Source organism: Rhinoraja longicauda, chromosome 2 (assembly GCF_053455715.1).
Source record: "Rhinoraja longicauda isolate Sanriku21f chromosome 2, sRhiLon1.1, whole genome shotgun sequence".
Classification (NCBI taxonomy): domain Eukaryota; kingdom Metazoa; phylum Chordata; class Chondrichthyes; order Rajiformes; family Arhynchobatidae; genus Rhinoraja; species Rhinoraja longicauda.
This window is the reverse complement of record NC_135954.1, coordinates 99,233,710-99,249,834: the sequence shown is the minus strand read 5'-3', so window position 1 is coordinate 99,249,834 and position 16,125 is coordinate 99,233,710. Positions and strand designations below refer to the sequence as shown.

Sequence of the window (16,125 nt, the reverse complement as noted above, 5' to 3'; positions counted from 1 at the left end):
ACCAGGAAACTTTTCAGATAAATTAAGATAAACGAAAAAGTTTCTCATTATTTCTTCCTTGCCACAGAAAGATGAGTGTGTTGTTTAGACTACACATTTCCATGATAGCAAATTTGGACTCAAGCAAATTATCAAAGGAGAGTGTCTAATTAAAAAAAACACGTACGAGTGGTCAATTTGCATTATACATCTGTAGCTTCTAGCAGGTAACTACAGCATACATTCCTAAACATAGATGAACTGCCAATTGCAATGGCCAGGAATGAAGATGGAAATGGAACAATTTTTAGTTGCCTCATCTAAATTGGAATGGGAAAATCTAGTTACATCATTGCCAATGGTGAGGTTGATTATTAATTAGCTGATTATTAAGTATCCCTCTCCCCTTGCCCCTCCCCTTCCACCTATATTCCTTCCTCTAGCTTCACAATTCACACCTCCTCAATCCTTTTGTTGTATGAGCTGTCTTTTCGTCTCTGGCCTTTATCCAACCATCGGCCATGAAAAATCTTTGCTCATCAATATTACCTACAGGGTTTGTCCTAGCCCTCCTCACTTCCAGCTGTCTTCCCCCTCCCCCTATAATCAGTCTAAAGAAAGGTCCTGATCCAAAACGTCACCTATTCATGTTCTCCTGAAATGCTGCCTGACCCACTGAGTTACTCCAGCACATTAGGTCTTCTTTTGTAAACCAGCACCTGCAGTTCTTGTTTCAACATTAAATAGCCAATGCTATTAAATAGCACAATTCAGCTGCCATAAAGATTTGGAAAAAATATAAAACATGTTTAACTGAAAATTACATGCAAATCATCAGAAAGTCTTTTTTAAGTTTGCAGATGATACGAAGATAGGTGGAGGGGCAGGTAGTGTAAAGAAAGCAGGGAGTCTGCAGAAGGACTTGGATGGGTTGGGAGAATGGGCAGATGGAATGTTCCCAATGTTGGGGGAGTCCAGAACCAGGGGACACAGTCTAAGAATAAAGGGGAGGCCATTTAAAACTGAGGTGAGAAGAAACTTTTTCACCCAGAGAGTTGTGAATTTGTGGAATTCTCTGCCACAGAAGGCAGTGGAAGCCAATTTACTGGATGAATTTAAAAGAGTTAGATAGAGCTCTAGGGGCTAGTGGAATCAAGGGTTCTGGGGAGAAGGCAGGCACAGGTTACTGATTGTGGATGATCAGCCATGATCACAATGAATGGCGGTGCTGGCTCGAAGGGCCAAATGGCCTCCTCCTGCATCTATTTTTTATGTTTCTAATACAGCAGAGCAAAGTGTGGAGTCATGCATTTTGGTAGTAGGAATAAAGGCGTAGACTATTTTCTAAATGGAGAGAAAATCCAGAAACCGGAGGTGCAAAGGGACTGGCGCAAGATTCCCAAAAAGTTAATTTGCAAGTTCAAAGGTTTAAAGGTCAGTTTGTTGTCACATGTACCAATTAAGAAGGTACAGTGAAACTCGAATTACTTGATTTGGTCAAAAGGAAGGCAAATGCAATGCTAGCATTTATTTCAAGAGGACGAGAATACAAAAACAGGGATGTAATGCTGAGGCTCTGCAAGGAGCTGTCAGGCCGCATTTGGAGTATTGTGAGCAATTTTGGGCCCCATATCTGACAGGATGTGCTGGTGCTGGAGAAGGTCCAGAGGAGGTTTACGAGAATGATCCCAGGAATGAGTGGGTTAACATATTATGAGCACTGGGCCTCTACTCGCTGAAGAGGGGGGACCTCATTGAAACTTACAGAATAGTGAACGGCCTGGATAGAGTGGATGTGGAGAGGATGTTTCCATGAGTGGGAGGCGAGGACCAGAGGGCATAGCCTCAGAATTACAAGACGTTCCTTTAGGAAGGAGATGAGGAGGAATTTCTTTAATCAGAGGGTGGTGAATCTGTGGAATTCATTGCCACAGAAGGCGGTGAGGGCCAAGTCAATGGATATTTTTAAGGCAGAGATGGATAGATTCTTGATTAGTATGGGTGTCAGGGGTTATGGGAATAAGGCAGGAGAATGGGGTTAGGAGGGAGATAGATCAGCCATGATTGAATGGTGGAGTAGACTTGATGGGCCGAATGGCCTAATTCTGCTCCTATCATTTATGAACTTTAAAAAATATTCAATAACATTAAATTATGTTCAATGAAAGATAAAATAAATTATGTTTGTCAAGCAAACCAAGTTAAGGTTCTTAACAGAAAATGATGAAAGGACTACAGTGCTGAATGAAAGCTTACCTTGTTGGGATGTCAAGAGTGAAAGCCCAATACAATTATCATAGGAAGCAGATGATACTGGATCAATAGCCTTCACTGCAGACGAGTGATTTACTGCTGTCAGAATCCCATCTGAAAGGAAAATTCACTTAAATAAAAACCTGCCTTCACAGAATTGTTATCTACAGCATCAAGCTGCTTTATATAGCTGCTCTTGCCCGCTATACCATTTGAAGGATTTTTGTCAATGCTGAATGCTACACCATCTTCAATGTTATACTGTATCTCATAACGTGAACTTAGCAATATACACTTTTAACACCTAATGTCTGTTCTCATCTATACTTTAGCTACCAATCTATGTTTTTTTTAAACTAAAGTTATATCAGAGAAGTAGTTTATTACGAGGCATCATGTTGGTTATTCTGCTTCGAATGCATTTATCATCAGGAACTATGCATTGCATCAAGGCTTTTGTTTAGCTAATTGTTTTATGCCACTGATCAACCTCCACATGAGCCTCCTCCCAAATTTCTAATTATGAGAAAAAAAACCTCAGGAACAATCAACATTCATCACAAATCTGATCAATTTAAAATGGCGGCAGAGTGCTGCAGCGGTAGAGTTGCTGCCTTGCAGTGCCAGAGACCCTGGTTCAATCCTGACTACCCGGGTGCTGTCTGTACGGAGTTTGAATGTTCTCCCTGTGTCCACATGGGTTTTCTCTGGGTGCTCCAGTTTAGGTTAATTGGCTTCTGTAAATTGCAAAATGTCCCCAGTGTGTAAGATAGTGCAAAAGTACAGGGGTGATCGCTGGTCGACGGGGAGTCAGTGGGCCGAAGGGCCTGTTTCTACGTTGTAATTCTAAAGTCTAATGAAATTACAAACAGTGCTGCCAGCAATTTTTAAAAATAACTAGACATAAATTAAATGCAGATGAGACACACACACACATCCTAGTTTTTTTATACAGCACTGTATTAGGTAAATTAAAAACCCTTTGTTTTTCATGAGACCTGATTTACACTAAAAATTTGAAACCACTTTGCAGTGACACCAAACCTGTCCCACCTCTTTTTCATTTTGATTCCAAGAACAACATTGAACATATGTTTTTGAATACATATAGTACGTCTGCTTTACATTTTGGTGATATGTACAAGAAACAAGCAATCTGATGGAAGAACTCAGCAGGTTGAGCAGCATCTGTCGGTGGGGAGATGGAGGGGTGGGGGACCGAGGATTTATCGACGTTGCTTCAAATTCCAGCATTGGCAGTCTCTCTTGAGTAATATCTACACCTATATACTTAAACTCTCGTTTGTTTGTTTGTTTGTTCCTGAACTACAGCAAAAACAGTACACGATAGCACGACAATTTTAGGCCCACCTTACTCACCGTCCTCCCTTTGTTGCTAATGGAAGAAGTTTCATTGAAATTGGTGTTATATTTTTAAAGTTATTCACATTTTAAAGTTTAAATCTATCTCCTAGGGAGGGAGGAGGGATGATAAGGGGGTTGAGGGGGATGGAGTGGGAGGGAGGGGGAGAAGGGAGGGAGGGGGGGAGGGAGGGAGGGGTGGGAGGAGGAGGTGAGTGGAGTGGGAGAGGAGTGGGTGTTGCACCAATGCAGGAGAGGTTTGGGTCCAACGGGTCCACTTGGTGTAGTTTTGATTAAAACCCATGTGCCAGTTTTCAGTTTTGGAGTCAATATAGCTGGAAACAGGTGCTTCAGCCACTGAGACAGCCGTGCTGACCATCAAGCACCCATTTAATCTTGTGTATTCACTTTACAAATGAATGATTCCCTGTAATTTTTTGTCCCTATCTGCCCTATTATCCCATCTATAGCAAGCTTGGTTGGTTTCTGAATGTGCTAATTTCTTTAAAGAACAGTTGAAATCCATGTGCAAATCCTTGCAAGACATCACTGGTTAGATCGTTACAATTTGAGCAGAGATCTATCACACTAATTCTCTTGCATTCTACTTCCTTTACAAATCAGTTATTTGACTTCAGATCCATGAGCATTAACTCGAGGTAGCAGTCTTTTTTTGTGGAACCTTACCACACCCTGATCCATAGGGTCTGAGGAAGGGTCTCGACCCGAAACCATTCCTTCTCTCTTGAGATGCTGCCTGACCTGCTGAGTTACTCCAGCATTTTGTGAATAAATACCTTCGATTTGTACCAGCATCTGCAGTTATTTTCCTACACTACCTGTTGCTCCACTGCGATTTCTCCTCAAGGTATGTCTATTTTGAAGAAGTTCTCCTCTTCTCTTCGACGAGAGTTTAGCAACATGCTCTCTCGCTGCTCCCCCTCTGTGATTTCTCCTGCCCTCCTGCTCTACGACCATATTTTGACACAGACTCACTACCACAGCCACATCTGCTTTCTTGGAACGTGCCTGCGCCTCCATCTTCTGCCTCGGGTGACCAGCTCCGGTTCCAGACCTCCCAATTCGGACTCAACCCGGACTACAGGCTCCAACAGTCTATCTGCCGCTTTTCACATTTTTATTCAGAGTCTGAGGAAGGGTCTCGACCCGAAACATCACCCATTCCTTCTCTCCTGAGATGCTGCCTGACCCGCTGAGTTACTCCAGCATTTTGTGAATAAACACCCCGATCCATCACGTGTACTGACCTCCCCACTATCGAAGGGATCTATAAATGCTGTCTCAAAATAGCATCCAGCATCATCAACGATCCACACCACCCTGACACTTCACTCCTGCCATCGAGAAGAAGGTATAGGTGGAACATATGACAATAAAACATGATGGACAGAAAATGCTGGAGTAACTGAGCAGGACAAGCAGCATTTCTGGAGAGAAGGTATGGGACTCTTCAGACTTCTTCAATCTCGACCCGTAACGTCACCCATTCCTTCTCTCCAGAGATGCTGCCTCTCCCACTGAATTGCTCCAGCATATTGTGTCTATCTTCAGTTTATACCAGCATCTGCAGTTCCTTCCTGACAATAAAACGCTCTTGACTCTCAGATACATTCTAGGTTTATGTAAACTACATCTGCAGGCATTACCTTATCTATTATTTTTGTAACCTTCCATTAGAAGTCTATTTTTATTACGATTAGATCATTGACTCACCAGTACTGAATGTTGGTAATCTAAGTGTCCATTCCTGCCCTCCAATCTGAAGATGTTGGTGTATAATGGAGCATTCATTTAGATCCCAAGCCAGTATTGAACCATCCACCGTTCCAGCAAACACAGATAATACGTTACCTGGGCCAAAGCAACAACATTGCACCTGTTGTGGGATGGCATAAAATATCAGCATTTTCTTTACTTACTAAGCTATCAATGTTGTCACTTGGATTTAAAACAGATTTGGCATCGGAAAGCAGAAAGTATTCTTTTAACTGGAGCAATAGCAAACAGAATGACCTGGCAAAATGTAATGTTCGGTCAATGCTGGAAAATTATGTTAATTTTATCAAACTAAGCTTATTAAAAGTAAATAAAGACTTCATGCTCTTTTAAAATAAATTTGCAGGACGTGGGTAGTGCTGACCCATTCCCAATTATCTTTCCAATTGACGAACTGGCTTTCTTAAATTCTGCAGTCCAGCTGATGAAACTTATTCCTCTCTGACCTAAAATACTTGTGACTTGATTAACGTCCCCTTCAAGTTACATACTATTCTGACTGCAAAATGTATTGATGGAGCTTTATTGTTGGCAGGGTTAAATAAAGGAACAGTTAGAATCATGGAATCATGAACAGGTCTTCAGCCATTCATTGAGTATACATCTATAATAATCCCATTTACCAGCATATTGTCCACAGTCTTTTACGCCTTGGCAATTCAAGTGTTCAAGCATGGAAATCTGCAGCCAAATACTGATTAAAAAAAGGGATTAAAATAGATGGGTACTTGATGGTCAGCATAGTAGGCAAATAGCCTGGTTCTGTGTTACACGACCAACATAGGGAATTCCATTATTTAAATCCAGCAACACTGAAATTCTAACAATACATTTCCACGTTGAAATAGTGGGTAACTTGGAGTGAATTTAGTGAAGTCACAAGTATAACAGGCACCATCACAAATGCTAGTGATTAATTCTTGTTTTCCTGACAGTAAAGCAAACTATGCTGAGGGAAGCTAATCTGTACAATTTACTGAATTCAACTTCACTTATTCTATCGAGCCATAAATTGAGAGATTTCTTAAGCCAACATCCCTTATAAATGTAAACAGATTGATCCAGCAGCATGAATGGCGACACCTCTATTTATTCTTTTTTTTGTGTGTTATGTGCTTTCTAATCCTCAGAGGAAGGGAGCAGTTAGCTGGCTTTGGAAAACATTATTAACAGTTTGGGAGAGAATAGAAAGGTGTGGAGTTGGCTCCAATTTTGGAACAGGAGAAAATGTAAGATGAAATTATGGATTTTAATGAATTTGCTCAGATTATGATGTTAAAACTTTATGAAAGGTGATGCTTAGGATTTTACAAGTGAACAATAGTACAATATGGAGAAAATCCACTCATCTGAACATTAATTTGATCAATTTTCATGACTCTAAAAGGATAAACCATGAAGCGATCTGACAAGGAATATATTTGTCTCCGTCCATGGGCCAGAATTTGCTGGAGAGGGGTTTTTTCATATCCAATTAATTAGTTTTTTTCCTGAACCTTTTACCTCAAAAATCTTTGACCCTGTAAATTTCAAGAAGTACAATTTGAATAAAAGAGCAGTTAGAATAATAGGGCATATGATGTATGGATATAAAAATAAATATAGTGATTCATTGTAGTGAATTCAATGGCAAATCAAGTTAGAGTCATAAGAAAAGAGGAAAGAAATACATTACAAAGAGAGCGAGAGAAAGAGACAGATTAAGAAAACTTGTCCTTTGTAATATTTCTCATAATCCTCTACTTTAAGGAATGAGAATCCAGATCAGGAATACACACTGGTCAGAATGTGAGCGTCTGCTCGCCTCATTGACTGTATGAAATATCAATGCATTATTTATAGAGATTCATCAAACATAAGTAACATTACAGTTTCACAGACCTCTGATTCACAGATGAGGACTTTCTGAGGAAACGATGCCTCCCAGATATTCCAAACACATATTATGTAATAGCTGGCAATCTGGACCAAGCCAGGCTCTTGAGGAAGGCTGTGCACTGAAAGCAGTATTTGTCTTTGCACTCGTGAGAAACTTAAGTATAACACCTCACGACCTAAAAAAAAACAAAGATACTGGATTATTATTTAGAGGATTACTGAAATATAATCTTAAAAATATTATTATGGGATTACTTATAGAATGAATAATATATTTTCTACATTTACTGCATGTAATGTATCTAAATATTAGTGCTGTAATGCTTTAAATAGTACATAGAAGCACAGAAACAGGCTCTTTGGCACACAATGCCTGCATCAAACATGATGCCAGGTTAAACTAATCTCCTATACCCACATATTATTCATAATCTTTCATTCCCCGCAAGAGCTATCAATAGACACAGCCTAAATAAATGTTTCACGTAAAGTAAGATCACGTTTGAGAAAATAATTGTCCATGTAACTCAGGGAAGATGGGCATTGTTACTGGACAAACTAACTGAATCGGGCATCAAATTTGCAAGAACTTATATTGAAGCAAATATGCCAAAACAAGCATGAACGAAGAATAAAATATAAATCTGTATGCATTTCAAAGTGGAAGTTTTGAAAAATAAGCAGCAAAACAATATTTCTTAAAACCAACTTGCATTGTTAGAAGAAAAACAAAATGTGTAGAAAGATCAATGCAGACTGTAAGAGCATTAAACTGAACCACACAGACCATTTATTACCATGTAAAAAAGGCAACTTTGTGTTCAACTGAGAGCATCCGTCACTGACAGAAAAACTGGTTGCTTTTGATTGAATATTATTTCTGGCTTGGTCTGCTTGATCTTCTTCAAGCAACACTGCAATTACCTGCCATGATATTAGAGTGATTAGAGATTCACAGCAAATATATAACTTTCTCATTTGAAGGTCTGTACAATAATAATTTGACCAAACAATTCATTTTGGCATCATTTGTACATAATATTGTAATATCGCACGTAAGGAAGTCATAACAAGTCTTAATAAAGCACTGATTCTGATAGAAGTATATAAAATTAATAGAGAGAAAGCTTGCACAATCAGAACCTTTCTCACAGGGTGGCGATGTGAAAGACTAGAGGGCATAGCTTCAAGGAAAGAGGGGCAAAGTTTAAAGGAGATGTGTGAGACAAGTTTTTTTTAACACGGAGGGTGCCTGGAACACACTGCCAGGGGAAGTAGTGGAGGCGGATGTAATAGTTGCTTTTAAGAGACTTTATGATAGGCACATGGATTACAGGGAATGGAAGGATATGGATCATGTGAAGTAGATGAGATTAGTTTTACTTGGCTTTGTGTTTGACATAAACATTATGGGCTGATGGGCCAGTCCGTGCTCTTTTCTATGTTTTATGTTTGATTTAACTACAACTGGAATATCTTGTCCATTTCCTGACATTTTAGAAAAGAGGTGAAGGCTTTAGAGAATGTGCAGAAAAAATATGCCAGACTATTTCAAAGATGCCAAATTCTAATTATGTGGATAGATTGGAGAAACTGTGGTTCTCCCTGGAACTAGAGACCTCATGAAATCTGATAGAAGTAATGGAAATCATGAAGAGTATTGATGGATAAAAAGAGAACAGGGATCAAGAAATAGGAGACAAAGACTAAAATGCTGTCCTGCACAAGGAAAATTCTTACATAAATAAAGATCAGTTGTTAGTTTAAATAATTGGCCAAGAACTAGTATTTCAGTGAGTGAAAGCTTGTGAGACAGCTTCTTTTCCAATCACAAACATGACCAATGTTATATTTAAACTATTCCACGTACTTGTGTAATACATGTTATACTGAAGATCTACTTTGCATGTTTTAATCAAGTACTGTTAATTAATATCTACACATGCAAGATACTTTGACTTAAAAAGAAATAGATAGGCAGACGTCTCCGCAAAAATAATTACAATACAAAACTTTATTTTGCATGGTGTTAGACAAGTGAAATGCAACACCTGGCAAGCAGATCTTAGGAAGTTGGTCAGCCTCCGAGAGTCAATATTCTTAATCAATGTTTCTGAGGAAAAGGTATCAATATTTGCCCCTGTTTGAAGAAAGAAAACTGCATTAATATGTCATTAAAAAATAAGTTTGTGTTTGGGTGGATTTAACCTAATTTTGTGCAATCAATAAGAGTAGATCAATGAATAAAGGAAGTGAATATACCCACCGGGTTTGTGAAGTCCTGAAGAAGAAGCATGAAAGTAACAAATAATAATTTGCTTTCCTTATTGAATGTTGTTCGCAACAAAAAAATACAGTATTTCTATTTATATAATTTGTTTTTACTTGCTCAAGATATCAAAAAGTACTTTATGCTTAACCAAGGTTAATTATTATAAGATAGACAGAAAATGCTGGAGTAATCAGTGGATCAGGTAGTATTCTACTTTGTTGAATAAATTCTGCAAAATGTAAAATAGTCATGATGCTTCCGCTCCCTCCTATTTTCCAATGAATAAGCATAATTTTATTTCAAAGTAAAGGAAAATCAATGCCACTTAAACTAAGAACAGTGCAGAATAAACCACGAAGTGGTGCACTGGATTAATAAATAAGCTACAAATGCACTTTTTTTTTTTAAGATGCACAGATTTCATTCTGTGTTTTTGATCAATCATATAAAAGTGCACAATCAGAAGCAAAGCAGCTAGGAAAATGTAAGATATTATATAACAAGGTCAAGATACGAATACCAAACTCACTAATCTTTGTCAAGATGCCAGAACTCGTATACGGTTAAACAGACAAAAGCAAGTTCCTTTCTAAACTTAGATCTTAGAACTTACAACGTCCAGAATTTTTAAAACTGCTCACCGCCACACACCAGGATACCCTCTCCAGGATGTTGCGTCCATTTATCAACTGTTTCAATCTCATCTGTTTGAATGTCTCTGTCCACATCATCTTCATTGCTCTGCACAAAGGCCTACAAGCAAACAAAAACAAATCAAGTAAAACTACAAAAATAAGGCATTATTAGATGAAAAACCGGAGTTCTTAAACAAATTTCCAAAATTCCAATACAATATTTGGTAGAGTTTATATACTCAAAGGATAAGTAGTGTGATTCATAAGGCAGATTAGATCCATCTAAAATAAAATTTCTGGAGGAACTCAATGGGTCACTTGGCATCTGTGGAGGTAAAGGGATGGTAAGCATTGCAGACTGTGACCCTGCAAGAATGTCCGCTGGAATCTAGGGGGCTGAGGGGTGTTCTGGATGCAGGATCAGCACCTGAAACATCGACATCCCCATGCCTCCACAGATGCTGCTTGACCTGATGAGTCCCTCCAGTAACTTTTTTTTGTTCTAGCTTCCAACATGAGCACTCTCTCTTGAGCTTTAATCTATTAATTAATTCCCTAATGCAATGAAAAGTCACTGACAATTTCCAGTTTATTTAAAAACGTAAATTCAACCCTCCAATGTGTTTTACTCACTGAAAACTGTACTTGACTACAACATTCTTCAATTGCACAGACATGGTAAAACTTAAGCTGTTCAGGCAAGATATACAAGCTTGAAACCATGCACCACCAGACTTATGAACAGCTTAATCTCCTCTGTTATCATACTTTTGAACGGTTCTTCAATAAGTTGGGGTACAATCCCGATTCTCCAACCTACTTCATGGCAAACATTATACTTTTTTACTGGAAATTATAGAATGGTGACAGCTATATTCTGAACTCTGTATCTTTCACTTTGCTCTACCCTCTGGTTGTATTCATGCATAGTATTATCTGACTTGATTGGATAGCATGCAAATGAAAACTTTTCACTGGACCTCGGTAAATGTGACAATAATAAACCAAAACTTTATTGTGATAATATCAAATGCATGCGTAAAATGTAGGAACATTTCCTTCAAAAATAAGAAATCATTAATGAACAGAGAATTACATTGAAATCACTATGTAAATGAGACTGCAGCCTAATATTATGCTCCTATCCAGTCACATACACTACTGTCATTATACATTAAAACAGGCTTGGTAAGAGGAGGCAGAGCGTTGTGGCTGAGGTGTGTCGGTGTCTGGACCATTGTTGTGTATATATATATATATATATATATATATATATATATATATATATATATATATATATATATACACACACACACACACACACAAATATAAATATAAAAATATAAATATATATATATATAAATGTAGGTGGATTGATGAGGAAGTGTGCTGACAACAGAAGAATTGGGGAGGTGAAGACAGTGAAGATGGTTATTAAAGTTTACACTGGGACACAGATCAGTTGGAAAGTTGCATGGACACAGACAAGACTTGTTGGTATTTGGGATATGAAATACTAACAAGACATTAACCACAAATGACAATGACCTCAGGAGTGCAGTTGTACAAAAGAACTTTAAGGTACAAGTTCACATCGCCCCCCAAAATGGTGACTCAGTTAGATAGGATAGTGAAGAAGGGTTTCAGCATGCTTGCTTTCGTAGACTGAGGCATAAGAGATGGGATGTCAAGTTGCAGATGCACAGAACTTTTGGTGAAGTGATACTTGGAGTGCTGTGTACTGTTCTACTCATCACATTACAGGAAGAATGTGGTAGCATCAAAAAGAATGCAGAAGAGATTTACTAGGAGTCACAACAACTGCAGATACTGAAATCTTGAGCTTCTAGTTTCTAATTGAAATAATCTTATCAATTCGGCTTGCATAATACAAATAGTGTTGCCGCATTCAACAATCATCTTATATCACATTTACCTCATGGAATCACACATTCTAGGAGCACTACTCAGAAGTTAATCTTTCCATACACCATAAAAGATGTGGTTATTAACTTTTAGCATAAAAATCTTATTTTAAACATTTAAAAACATTGCAAAATAGACAAACCTGCTTAGTGTTCGTTCGCCCAAAGCTTTTGATGTACACATCATACTCATTCAATGGAGGCATTTCAAGCATTGAAAAACTAACTGAGAAATCCAAGTCAATCAGTCTGAGCAGCTCAACACTGCGCTTTCTGCAAAAAATAGGATGTAAATCAATGGCCTGGTTCCTTTATCATCATTATTTTTTTACATATCTTTCATTCAATTGTTCGATATCTCTTTACATCAGTCTATATCTCTCGTTTCCCTTTCCCCAGACTAGTCTGAAGAAGGGTCTCGACCCGAATCGTCACCCATTCCTCTCCAGAGATGCTGCCTGCCCCGCTGAGTTACTCCAGCATTTTGTGTTTATCTTCGGATTAATCCAGCATCTGCAGTTCCTTCCTACACATGTAAATCACATTGTTTAATTAAAAGAAAGCCAAATCTAATTCTAAACATTAATTACGAAAAGAGACCTAGAAAAAGGCCACAATGAAGTAACTTTTGCTGCAATAAATGAAATTAAATCAAACATACCAGGACATCCGAGATGTCCTCATTCTTTAGGGAACGGGGGGTTCCCCTTTCCCATCATGGATGAGGCCCACACTCGTGTCTCCTTGGTACGCCGCAGCCCTGCCCTTGCTCCCCTTCCCCCTTAGTCGCAACAGAGACAGAGTCCCTCTAGCCCTTACCTTTCACCCCATCAGCTGTCACATACAACACAAAATCCTCCGACATTTTCGCCACCTCCAACAGGATTCCAACACTAGTAACATCTTCCCATCTCCATCCCTTTCGCCTTCCACATCACCCATTCCTTCTCTCCAGAGATGCTGCCTGTCCCCCTGAGTCACTCCAGCTTTTTGTGTCTACCTAAGATTAAGATAATAGTTGGTGACAAGTTCTATACCAACTTAAAATTAAAAGTGAAAATCATTGAAGTGGAAGTCGTGAAGAGGTTCAAGCAGTAACTGGAGAAGGAAAGAACTGGACAAGGGGCAATTTATTTCCACTGTACACCACTCAAAGCGAAAACTCGGGCTCATCTAAATATAAAGCCCAAAATAATTTCACCTCTCATGTGGTATGTTCAAGAATTAATCTTGTTCAGGGGCGGCACTGTGGCGCAGCGGTAGAGTTGCTGCCTTACAGCTCCAGAGACCCGGGTTCAATCTTGACTATGGGCGCTGTCTGTATAGAGTTTGTACGTTCTCCCCGTGACCTCTTGTGGGGTTTTTCCGGGATCTCCAATTTCCTCCCACACTCCAAAGACATACAGGTTTTGTAGGTTAATTGGCTTGGTATAATTGAAAATTGTCCCCAGTGTGTGTTGGATAGTGTTAGTGTACGGGGATCACTGGTTGTCGTGGACTCGGTGGGCTGAAGGACCTGTTTCCACGCTGTATCTCTAAAACTAAAAACATCACGATTTTGACACACTATCATTTATCTACTGCTATTCAACTAATTATTTCAATGCCACTGTATCCCTATAATCGTTCTAAAAATTCTTGCACAATCTTATTTGACCAATTTCTCTCCGGGGATGAATAAGGTTTATCGTATCATATCATGTCGTATTAAAATATCCACAATCGCACTCTCAAACACCGTTGCCTTCATCGTTAATTAGGTCATTACTTCCATCAGGTTAATTACTCTTAAAAAATCCACTATTTTGAATGTAAACTATGAACTTATATTTTCAGCGACCTACTTTTGTTTACAGGCCACCTTCGAGTTGATCTCCCTCTGCTTTGCTGCCACAAAATCAATGCATGTTCCACGAACAGGTCCTCGAGCTTGTGATGGTTCTAAATCTAAAATCATCAACAATTGGGTTTATGCAAATATTATAACAGTATTGTAAAAGCAAGAATAGTTAAAAGGAAAATAAATATATCGTGTAAAATTGACTGGGTCTTTTCCATAAAATAGAGGAAAATTCAATTTGTTACCCTCTCAATAATTAGAAAAAAACCAGCACCATCAAGCAGCACCTTGTCTCTGATAACCAGCCCACCGATACCAGGTTGGGTTTCACCAAGAATACCTGGATCTACAATTGTTATAGTCTTGGAGACACTTGGAACTGCAGAAAAGGAATGGGTGACGTTTCGGGTCGAGACCCTTCTTCAGACTGATGTCAGGGGAGTAGGCAGTACAGAGATACAGGTACAGAGATACAGAGACTGCCTGTCCCGCTGAGTTAATCCAGTATTTTGTGTCTACCTTCGATTTAAATCAGCATCTGCAGTTCTTTCCTACACATAGAACTGCAGATACTGGTTTACAATAAGGTTTATAGCCTTAGTCAAACAGGGACCAAGGAGTAGAGTGTCATGCATAAAGTATCAGTGACTGGCATGGACATCAGACAGCATTTGACCAAGTGTGGTATCAAGGCGCCATGGTGAAACTAAAGCCAATGGGCATCAGGATAAAAACATTTCAATTGTTAAGAGTTATACTAAGTACAATGGAAGATGGTTGCAGTTGTTGCCGATTAATCATCCCTATCCCCAAGATATCATGACAGAGTTCCTCATGGCACAGTCCTACACACAATCATCTTCAACAGCTTCACCAATGACCTTGTAGAAACAGGGAACTGCGGCTGGTTTACACAAGGACACAGTGCTGGTGTAACCCAGTGGGTCCAGCAGCATCTCTGAAGAATGGTCCCGATCCAAAACATCAGCTACGCATGTTCTCCAGAAATGCTGCACGACCCGCTGAGTTACTTCAGCACTTTATGATCCTTTCTGACACCTTTTTTTGTCAGAAGTGGGAATGTTCATTGATGATTGACAAAGTTTAGTTGCATCTGCAACTCCTCAGCTAATGAATCTGCTGGTATTCGTAGGGTATAATCCACATAAACATTGGTGATACCTTTTTTGGGTTCTTCCTTGTATGTTTCTTGATTGCTTCTAGTCCATGTTGCGCTGATCTTTTCATTTTCTGCAGTCATGGCTTTTTGAATTGCTTCAATCTCAGCTCGCTGCCGTGCTGGCATTTCCTCTTTTTCTTGTTTTTTTCCCTCGTTTTCTTCCTCCTCCACTTCGCATTCACCTGACTCAAAATCATCGTCATAGTCCTTCAGGTAGAGGAGCATAAAAGGTTTGTCTTTTATAATGTGGCTCAAGTGTTATTTTTTCCACTTGGAGCATTTATCTCATTTTTCCTATTTATAGAACTTGATATCCTGCCTTGTGATTATACTGTTATAATACAAATGCAATACAATACAAATAAAGGACATTGTCATACATAGCTCTGATAAATACTACAAAAGCATTAAATATATATTCAATTCCTGTTAACATAATAGCTCAATGCTTTAAGTTTCCCTTGTTCTTTAAGAAAATAAATGAAGTCAGGAGCATTTTTTTGTTTTCCTTCCCAAGAGTTTAGTGCTCTGTTAAATTAAAGCAAACTAATGTTGTCATTAAGGGGAAAGTAATTTGCAGGAAATTAGATTCTTATTCTCCAGATTTCGGTGCTTTATTCACTTGCCGAGGATGTGCAAGAACATCTCTGCCTAGTGGGAGCTCTGATATTACCTTACTGTTCAATTGCCAATCATTTATAATGTAGCATATTGTTCCACGTTATTCAAGAACTGCTTGAAATTACCTTTTCCTGTATGTCAGGGTTGTTCATCAAAGAAAAGCAATTGAAATGAAAAAAAGAAATCGCATGCACAGTTAAAACTAAAAAAAGACAATAAATGCAAGAGTATACTGTAACATCAGCTTTACATGAATTATAAATGAATGAACCTCATCAGCAATAAAACAATTACACTTTCTCAACACCTACTGCTATTTTGTTCCTACATACCCTTTGTACATGAATGTGGAAATAATATATCCATGCCTTTATCAATAGTTT

General features: G+C 38.7%; 1 protein-coding gene across 3 annotated transcripts in view; it reads right to left on the bottom strand.

Annotated features, from left to right (window-relative positions):
- Positions 1-16,125, bottom strand: part of dync2i1 (dynein 2 intermediate chain 1) — a 60,504-nt gene that overhangs the window by 19,136 nt on the left and 25,243 nt on the right. For 2 of the 3 annotated variants that reach the window (XM_078424955.1, XM_078424969.1), the window contains 10 exons: positions 15,124-15,328; positions 13,946-14,048; positions 12,245-12,374; positions 10,183-10,294; positions 9,536-9,550; positions 9,321-9,409; positions 8,067-8,193; positions 7,273-7,445; positions 5,329-5,491; positions 2,236-2,346 (listed from right to left, as the gene is read on the bottom strand). In XM_078424955.1, coding sequence (XP_078281081.1) covers positions 2,236-2,346; positions 5,329-5,491; positions 7,273-7,445; positions 8,067-8,193; positions 9,321-9,409; positions 9,536-9,550; positions 10,183-10,294; positions 12,245-12,374; positions 13,946-14,048; positions 15,124-15,328 — 1,228 coding nt within the window. The remainder of the gene's footprint in view (positions 1-2,235; positions 2,347-5,328; positions 5,492-7,272; positions 7,446-8,066; positions 8,194-9,320; positions 9,410-9,535; positions 9,551-10,182; positions 10,295-12,244; positions 12,375-13,945; positions 14,049-15,123; positions 15,329-16,125) is intronic. The other variant, XM_078424963.1, reaches the window with a different exon arrangement.